General features: G+C 41.6%; 1 protein-coding gene across 1 annotated transcript; it reads left to right on the top strand.

The window, feature by feature from the left end:
* The first annotated feature begins 1509 nt into the window (after positions 1-1509).
* si:ch211-222l21.1 (prothymosin alpha-A) lies at positions 1510-4767 on the top strand. Its single transcript, XM_061785409.1, has 5 exons — positions 1510-1713; positions 2262-2345; positions 2676-2742; positions 2879-2958; positions 3908-4767. Exons 1-5 carry the CDS (start codon positions 1663-1665, stop codon positions 3977-3979), a joined length of 354 nt encoding a protein of 117 aa, XP_061641393.1. The 5' UTR covers positions 1510-1662; the 3' UTR covers positions 3980-4767.
* Positions 4768-9237: the final 4470 nt, after the last annotated feature.

Here is a 9237-nt window from a genome sequence, read left to right as displayed (position 1 = left end):
GCAGCGAGACCCCCTCGGTTAAAACGTGGAAATGCCATGTTGCCGTTCAGCTGAGTTGAGTGGAAGGGTAGCAATCACAATGTAGGCAAGTACTTGAATAATTAGCAACTATTTATGTCACAAACACATGGAAATTTGATCCGGTCGTTTTGCAAGCCTTATGATGTTTATTTTCTTTTGCATTCAATCGACAAACCGCATACCTGTAGATGGCAAACTTAAAACATGTCACATATTCATATTAACCACTGGTATGCATAAAACAGTAGAATTTTTTTTTTTTTTGATGACATGGGACCACTAAACATTACTTAGAAGTTCGTACAATCCATTGATATAATTGTTAAATGTTAACAACTTACATCCATTTGATTGAATCAAACTTAAATTAATGGTTAAGGGAGACTCCAAACCTCCTCTATCATCTATAACTGCTTCATACAACAAAGAGCATGTATGAAAGGATGTTTTTGTGGTTTATCTTTGGGGGGGTTTAAACAATACAAAAAAAAAATTTGTATTGTTTTTGTGACAGTGATCTCTGGGAAAAAGTAATTTTGGCCCACTGGACGTTCCACATAGATTGTCGAGTGACAATAAAATGCTCCATACCATTCTAACCTCAAAAAATCATAATAATAATTCCAGAAATATCCTGCTTTTGGAAGAATTTTTAATTGTCCATGAGAAAATTCCCATTTTAATGGAGAAATGCACCATTTCTCAACTAATTCAAACTAGTCTAAGTATCCTACTTTATACATAGTTCCTGCCAAGGTGTAATTTGACACCAATCTCCACAGAGAACAATGGCTAACATTAAAAAATTCAGTGTGATAAATTTTTCCCTATTCTGCCTTATTAAAACTGTATCTTTAAGTTTAACATGTATCCATACTTTTAATCAAACTCAAATCAATGGAGATCTTTTATTGTTTTTTTTTGTAAAATCACTTCAACCAATTCAAGCCATCATAACGTTGTTGTTTTTTTAATCCAGAAATATCCAATTTAAGGAATTCCACATATACAGTGGTAAAATTCTCACTTTAATGGATGAATTCATAATTTCTCAGTCAATTCAAACCATTCTCACAATATTACTTTACCTAGTCACTTCTTATGTGTAATTTGACACCAATCTCCACAGAGGAGTGCAAATTTAAAAGAAAGACAAAAAGGTCAACGTGGCCACGTGTTTCACAACCTTTTCTTTATCCTGCCTTGTTAAAAACTTTTAATATGAAATATCATATCGAACGGTTCGTATAATCGATGGCAACTTGAACAACTTGTATCCATTGTTTGCATTAAAACCACAAGAACCAAACAAAAAACTGTCGTTGCAAAGCGGCGCTTTAAAACCACTGACCAATCAACGACGAGAAGACGCGGAAGGCGGGTGCTAATGTGGAAACTGACGTGACGGTCCTCCAATCAGACGCCAGACGCGTCGCTACGGTCCAATCGGGCGCCGAGTTAAGCTTCTGCCTCCAAGTACAGTGCTTTTCAAGCGGCTCCCACAGAAAAAAAAGACTAGACGGGCAGACATCATTTCTCTCTCGGCGTCACTGGACTAGTATCCGAGACGACGACGACGACAAAAAGACAAAAAACAGGAATTAAACAGTCAAATTAACTCAACTCACTGTCAAAGTAGACATGGCCGACGCCGCTGTTGACACCACCACGACTGCAGAGGTTACAGCCAAGGTGTGTTTCATTAATTTTATACTCACGCCGACTCGTTGCCCATAAAGCCTACGAAGTTGATGAAGTTGCTAATTTTAGCTATAGGTCGCTTGAACTTTTTCTGTTTTGTGGCTAAAATGGCGGTTTGGCAAGTCTAGCTCGTTTAAAATGGCGATTAAAAAACGAAATTCGACGCCTACGTCGAGTAGGGGTCGTTTTTTTGTATTTTGGAAGCTTGATGTGTCATTTATAGTTCAGAAGCAGGCGTTTAATCACGTTCAAGGTGTCTTTTGCGGTGGAGAACATGGACAAAAGCGAGGAGGAGGAGAAAGCAGCCGGTGCTGCCTTTTGCTGTGGGCGGGAAAAGCGCGAGGAGCCTTTTCTCAGTTTTCACGTCTAACGCGCGTGCGCCGGGAGGAAAGAGGGCAAATGTGCACAAACTCCATTTATATCATAAATGAGTCCATTAAAAATGTCACAGGCCTAAAAGCACGGTTGAGGTAAAGCAACACTTCAGCTCGGAAAAGAAAACTGTGATAATTTCGTCATTGCTTGCTTTTTTTTTTTAGGAGCTGAAAGAGAAGAAAGAAGTTGAAGTGGAGAAGAAGGAAGAGGAGAAGACTGACAACGGGGACGCACCTGCTAATGGCACTGTGAGTTTGCTGGCTGCTTTACGAGGGAGAGGCGGGGGGCTTTTGTTTTACGGCGAGAAGCCCCCTCGTAGTGCAGGTGTCGCCATTCTGCCTGGGCCGTGTGCTCTTTGTGTGCCTTGTGGAAAATGGCACAGATGTTGGCAAGTGAGCCGCCTCCATTGGGGGTGTCTTCCCAGAGAGCCTGCTAGGGGTGGTTAATCCTCTGGTGAGCAAAAAAAAAAAAAAGCCCCCCACCACACACACACACACACCCCTCCCTTCTTCCCTTGTGTGTCCATGGAGGATTATTCCAACTACCAGGACTCTAAATTTGACATTTTACTCCCTCAGAATGGTGCTAACCACAGTGGCAAAGTTGAGGATGCCGCAGAGGAAGAAGAGCACAAGAATGGAGATGGTACCTTTTATTTTATTTATTTTTTCCTCCCACCCCCATTTTTAAATGCATTTCCTGTCATGGTCTCCTCCTTCAGCTGAATTGACATTCCCGTTTGTGTTTGAATGACACTAAGAGAAGCTGCCCTTTTTTGCAGGGAAAGCAGAGGAAGAGGCGCCCCCTGCTGAGGAGACTGACGCGCAGCCTGTGAAGCGTGCTGCCGATGAAGAGGAGGAGGTGGGTCACGTGTGCTGTCTTCGCCATCACCATATTTCATGGAGAGAAAAAAAACCATCCAATTTCTCAACCAATTCAAACCACTAACTTCTGCACTCAAAAGCCTACTTTTAAAAAAAAATCAGAAAGTTCCCAAATAAATTGCGAAATTCAAAAACTTCATTACTTAACCAATGCAAGCCAGTAACTTCCACACCAAAAAAACTTACTTTTGAATAAATGATTACACATTCTCCATCGGTCCACCCCCGAAATGTTGGAAAAATTGTTTTGCAACCATTTGAAACAACTTTGAACCCCTACCCACCTACACACAAAAATATTGCTTTAAATTTTTTTTTTACAAAATTAACAAAGTTCAGCAAATTCACAATTTCTTAACCAACGCAAACCAAATGGAGAAAATTCTATCATACTTTTCTGACATGGTGTTATTCTGCAAAAATATCTTATTTTTCTTACCATTAAGTTTACTTAGAATATTAAGCTTCAGAAATGGATTCGTATTAAGGATTTTTTTTCTTTTTTAAATCACCTAAAATTCATAATTTTTCAACTGCTTCAAATCATTGTAACTACAAAAAAAATCCTTTAGAGAGTTTCCAAATTAATGGAGAAATCTAAACTGCATCTCACCAATTTGACCTTTTTTTCCCCATCAAATCCTTAATTTTAAAGTGCTACATTTTGCACAAATTCCCAAAGTAATGGCGGAATTTAGAAAAAATTATTCAAATCATTCTGACTTTAAAATGTTTCAAAATGTTTTTCACTTAAAAAATCCATATTTATCATGACAAAATTCCCAAGTCAACATAAATTATACAAATAGACAATTTATTAGATTTAATTTACCTCTATCAATCATAATTTTTAAGTTTTCACATTCTACATTACAATTCTACAGCTTTTCAGTTCATCTTTGTTTGCTCCTCGATGTTTTCCGTAGGAGAAAGCAGACACCAAAAAACAGAAGACTGAGGAGAATGGAGACTCAAAAGAGGCAGAAGTGGAGGCTTAAAATCGTCTGTTTTGTATGCAGCTCAGTCTTACTGGTCAACATGGTGTTGTAGAGCTTGTGCCCCCCCCTTTTCTTTTTGCTTCCATGTTCTCACATTGCACTGGAGTTGTGAAACATTGTGGCCCTCTTTTTTTCGTTTTTCTTTTTTTTTTTTTTTTTTTTTACAATGTTATTTATTGGTCTTTAAAATGAGCTTTTTTGTATGTGTGTGCAAAACGGGGCCATGCTATGAGATGAGTTGTTTTCCATTTCCTTGCTTCTGTTTGTAAGCACAACCTCTATCAAGTCACCTCTGACCAGCCGATTGCTCAAAAGTTCAGGCAGCTGCTCATGTTCACTTCAAGGACCAAAGATAAGTTTTAAGCAGGGGCTAATAATAATAAAGGATGTTATTAGTTGAAGCGTAATCTTTTGTTGGTGTTTAAGCTGCTAGTTAATCCTCGGCTGCCCTGTTAGCCTAACAGATGGTGCTCATGATATGAAGGGCCTCCACGCCACTGCCATTTTGGTGGAGGTGGGCTTCCTGTTGTATTGGCAATGTTAATTAACCCCTCTTAAATCTTAGTGCTTTGGTCTCATTTGTTCTGTATGCATTCCACGCAGGTTTGTACCATTTACACGTTTCTTTTTTTTTTTTTTTGGGTTATTTTCTTACAGAGTTTACATTTATGGCTGGGTAACCTGCTTTTGTGTCCAAGACTGCCTCTCTTCAACAACCAGCTATGACATCTGGTTACTTCAGCCACTGCTTTGTATATTCTCAAACAAATAAAATGTCTTTTTACTTATTTTTCTACTCTCCGTCTGTGTGCACGCATCTCTTCTACAGCAGTGATTCTCAGCGTGGTATGAGTACCACTAGTGGTTCACGAGTTCCTTGTGTCACAGTTTGTCTCAGTTGTTTTACCTGTGTGCTCTGTATTTTTCCCCATTCGCTGCTCCAGTCTGCCACGCCCACCTAATTAGCCACACACACTCACCTGGATGCATAGGTGCTTCAAATCAACAATCTTCAACTATTAAAGCCTCTCCTACTCACTCACTCTGCCAGTGTTCTTCTGCTAGCATTAGTGATGGACACGGCAGTTCTTTTTAGTGTACTTAATCACTAGAATCAGTTTGTTAAAAGATTCGTTCAAAATTCAATTCGTTCAGTTACTGAATCGTTCAGTTCTTTTTCACAGAATCATTCAAGTGCTTCCTCATTCAGTTAATGATTCATCCCTGAGGTTCACGTTCAGCTAATGACTATGCATTGTTGTCAGGTATTGTAAACTAGGAAAGGTGGGGAAGTTAAAAACAAAACCAAAAAAAACAAGTGAAGTTATCACCTACCTATCTTTCGCTCAGCAAGCTATTGAACACTCGGCTTCGGTTGTGACTCGTGAACGCGTGCGGCGACCTCAGCTACCTCACATTTCCTTCCGCGTCCCCTCTCATCCACACAGGCTCCCGCCGGCCAGCGAGCCTTGTCTGTCATTGTCATCTGATTTGTGTAAAGCGTCTGAGTGCATTGAAAAGCACTATATAAGTTTAATGTATTCTTATGAAGTCTACGGACTATTTTTCTGCTCTTGTATTTGAACTGTATTAATACTAGCCTGTTTTTCCATGGAACCATTACACTGGACAAAGTCACTACCACCAACTACTGTGGCCTGATTGTGGAACACTAGGAAAAGAGTGAGTGACCAGGAGAGGCTTAAATTGCTGATTTGAACCGACTCTACTAGTGTTGTTAGTGAAGAACGAATCTTTTTAGTGAACGAACTGAACCGAATCAGTTTATAAAATGATTCGTTCTTTTATCTTGGCCGTCAGGTAAGCGACTCGGCTGGGAGCTGAAACGGAACTGCCGAAGCGTTATGTCACTCACGTCTGAGCTTGGGCGAATGACCAATGAGGAGCCAGCGTGAAGGCGGGGGCGGGACTTCATTAAACGTACTGTTATGTGATTTGCGATTCGCCAGCGTTGTCACTCACTTCGGCGAAGGACCAATGAGCAGCCAGCGTCAGGAAGCGCCGTGCAAGTGGGGGAGGGACTTAAGTGAATTGAGTGATTCGTTCAGTGAACTGGTGTACTGAGGAACCGAAGAGTAATTCCATCGTGGAACTTATCGTTCACGATCCGTTAGACTCGAGTGATTCGTTCGTGGAACGTCTTCGTTTGGACTCCGCAGTGAACGTACTAATGAGTGATGTTCTAACGTACTCGCGGCGTTAGCTTTCACTAGCAGCCGTTTCTTCAAGCTAACAGCTAATATTGAGTTAGTCAAGCACATGAAAACTGTTCCTTTCGGCTTGTCCCTTTAGGGGTCGCCACAGCGCGTCTCCAAAACATCGAACCTTGGCTGTCCCTCTTATGAGCTCATTTCTAATTTTCACTCACAGAGCAAACCTCAACATCTTCATTTCCGCCACCTCCAGCTCTGCTTCCTGTTGTCTCTTCAGTGGCACCGTCTCTAATCCGTACATCATGGCTGGCCTCACCACTGTTTTATAAACTTTGCCCTTCGTCCTAGCAGAGACTCTTCTGTCACATAACACACCTGACAACTTCCTCCACCTGTTCCAACCTGCTCGGACCCCTTTATTCACTTCCTGACCACACTCAGCTCTGGACGGTTGACCCCAAGTATTTAAAGTCCTCCACCCCCTGCTATCTCTACTCCCTGTAGCCTCACTCTTCCCACACCACCCCTCTCATTCATGCACATATATTCTATTTTACTTTTGCTAATCTTCATTCCTATGCTTTCCAGTGCGTGCCTCCATCTTTCTAACTCCCTGCTTTCACTGCAGATCACAATGTCATCTGCAAACATCATGGTCCATGAGGATTCCAGTCTAACCTCATCTGTCAGCCTATCCATCATCACTGCAAACAGGAAGGGGCTCAGGGTTGATCCCTGATGCAGTCTCACCTCCACCTAAATTCCTCTGTCACACCTAGAGCACACCTCACCACTGTTCTGCTGCCCTCGTACATGTCCTGTATTATTCTAACATACTTCTCTGCCACTCCAGACTTCCGCATGCAGTACCACAGTTCCTCTCTGGTTACTCTGTCATAGGCTTTCTCTAGATCTACAAAGACACAATGTAGCGCCTTCTGGCCTTCTTTGTACTTTTCCATCAACATCCTCAAGGCAAATAATGCATCTGTGGTACTCTTTCTAGGCATGAAACCATACTGTTGCTCGCAAATACTCACTTCTGTCCTGAGTCTAGCCTCCAGAACTCTTTCCCATAACTTTATTGTGTGGCTCATCAATTTTATTCCTCTATTGTTCCCATAGCTCTGCACATCACCCTTGTTCTTAAAATGGGCACCAGTACACTTTTCCTCCATTCCTCAGGCATCTTCTCACGCGCTAGAATTCTATTGAACAAGCTGGTCAAAAACTCCACAGCCACCTCCCCTATATGCTTCCATACCTCCACAGGAATGTCATCAGGACCAACTGCCTTTCCATTTTTCGTCCCCTTTAATGCCTTTCTAACTTCCCCCTTACTAATCATTGCCACTTCCTGGTCAACCACACTTGCCTCTTCTACTCTCCCTTCTCTCTCATTTTCCTCATTCATCAACTCCTCAAAGTATTCTTTCCATCTATCTAGCACACTGCTGGCATCAGTCAACATATTTCCATTTCTATTCTTAATGTATTCTTAGTTGTTTTATTTTACTGGATCGGCTCCAGCTCACCCGTGACGCTTGTTGGGGATAGGCGGTGCAGGAAATGTATGAATGTATGTTTAAGTGCTGCAAACCCCATAATGTTTCAGTGGCTTACGATAATATTAAATATACTTTTTAGGGATAAATCTTATTTTTGATGAGCACTTAGGCCTACTACACAACTGTATCTTAATTTTGGTCATTATGGTGGTACTTGGAGAGCTACTGTAGGTATTTTTTTAGATAGTAGCCTACTAAGTGTAAAAAGCTTTTAGAGCCACTGTCTTAGAGAGTGCGTGTGCCACTGGTCTGTTAAGTGTATGTGTGAGTTTCTCGGTGTGTCTTTGAGCATGTTGTGTGTGTGTGATGTGTCTTGTGCAGCTGAGAGTGTGAGTAGTGTGTGTGTTTTAGTGGGTGTGGAGGAGTCTGTGCATTGTGTCATTGTGTGTGTCTTAGAAATTGTGTCATTGATGTGTATCCGATTTGTCTTGGAGATAGTTTTTGTGTCTTAGAATGTGGTGTGTGTCTACAATATGCTTGAACCTGAACTTGCTAAAATGTTGTTCTAACATGTCATCAACCAGCATCCTGCAAAGGGGAATCCACTAACCTGTTTTCCGGGTTTGGTCAGGTGATGTACTCAAGGTTTCTGAAAGTAGTTGTGACGTTAATTTCGTTCACCAGCAGAGGGTGATATGGCCCAAAATGGCGACGCCCTGAGATTGATGAATTATTCATTCATTCATTCATCTTCCGTTCCGCTTACACTCTCCGTCTTGGAGAGTGTACACCAAGTGTATGTGTGTATCTTGCAAACTAGTGAACAACTGATGATCATGAGAAAATATAGCCCATGGTGCATTGCCCCGAAAACAAAAGTGGACATTAAGTGCTTTGTTCGTATTAATTTTGTAAAATACTCTCATCTTAAAACAATATTATGATTTATTTGTTCAATATTTGTGGCACGGTGACCGACTGGTTAGAGCGTCTGCCTCACAGTTCTGAGGACCGGGGTTCAATCCCTGGCCCCGCCTGTGTGGAGTTTGCATGTTCTCCCCCATGACTCCGGTTTCCTCCTAGATCTCAAAAACATGCATGGTAGGTTAATTGACATCTCTAAATTGCCCGTAGGTGTGAATGTGAGTGGGAATGGTTGTTTGTTTGTATGTGCCCTGCGATTGGCTGGCAACCAGTTCAGGGTGTAACCTGCCTCCGATGATGGCTAGGCTCCAGCACGCCCGCGACCCTAGTGAGGAGAAGCGGCTCAGAAAATGGATGGATGGATGGATGTTCAATATTTGTGACCGAAGGTAAACCAGCTAGCATTGATCTGGTATGTTGTAATTACACGACAGCGTTAGTGTAGTTAACGACATGCCCAAGTAGTGTTTTTCATTTGACTGATGGGTGAACTATACACTCCACTATATAAAAATCCATTTAGGGTTTAGGGGGTAGGGAATGAGAGAATGATTCCAAATGCTTGTCCTCAGGCTTCCCCGTATGGCGTGAGTAGTTCAGGCTCAAATGGACAGTAAAATCAAAATGGGTAATCAAAGAATTGACGCAGGAG

This window comes from Phyllopteryx taeniolatus, chromosome 9 (assembly GCF_024500385.1).
Source record: "Phyllopteryx taeniolatus isolate TA_2022b chromosome 9, UOR_Ptae_1.2, whole genome shotgun sequence".
NCBI classification, from domain to species: domain Eukaryota; kingdom Metazoa; phylum Chordata; class Actinopteri; order Syngnathiformes; family Syngnathidae; genus Phyllopteryx; species Phyllopteryx taeniolatus.
The sequence above is the reverse complement of the archived record's forward strand: the minus strand, read 5'-3'. Positions and strand labels throughout refer to the sequence as shown.

Bases quoted from the DNA above. Each gene is read 5' to 3' on its own strand.
- si:ch211-222l21.1 (XM_061785409.1), top strand. From the start codon at position 1,663: ATGGCCGACGCCGCTGTTGACACCACCACGACTGCAGAGGTTACAGCC. The intron at 2,346-2,675 runs GTGAGTTTGCTG...TTACTCCCTCAG, and splicing joins ACGCACCTGCTAATGGCACT to AATGGTGCTAACCACAGTGG. The intron at 2,743-2,878 runs GTACCTTTTATT...CCTTTTTTGCAG, and splicing joins AGAGCACAAGAATGGAGATG to GGAAAGCAGAGGAAGAGGCG.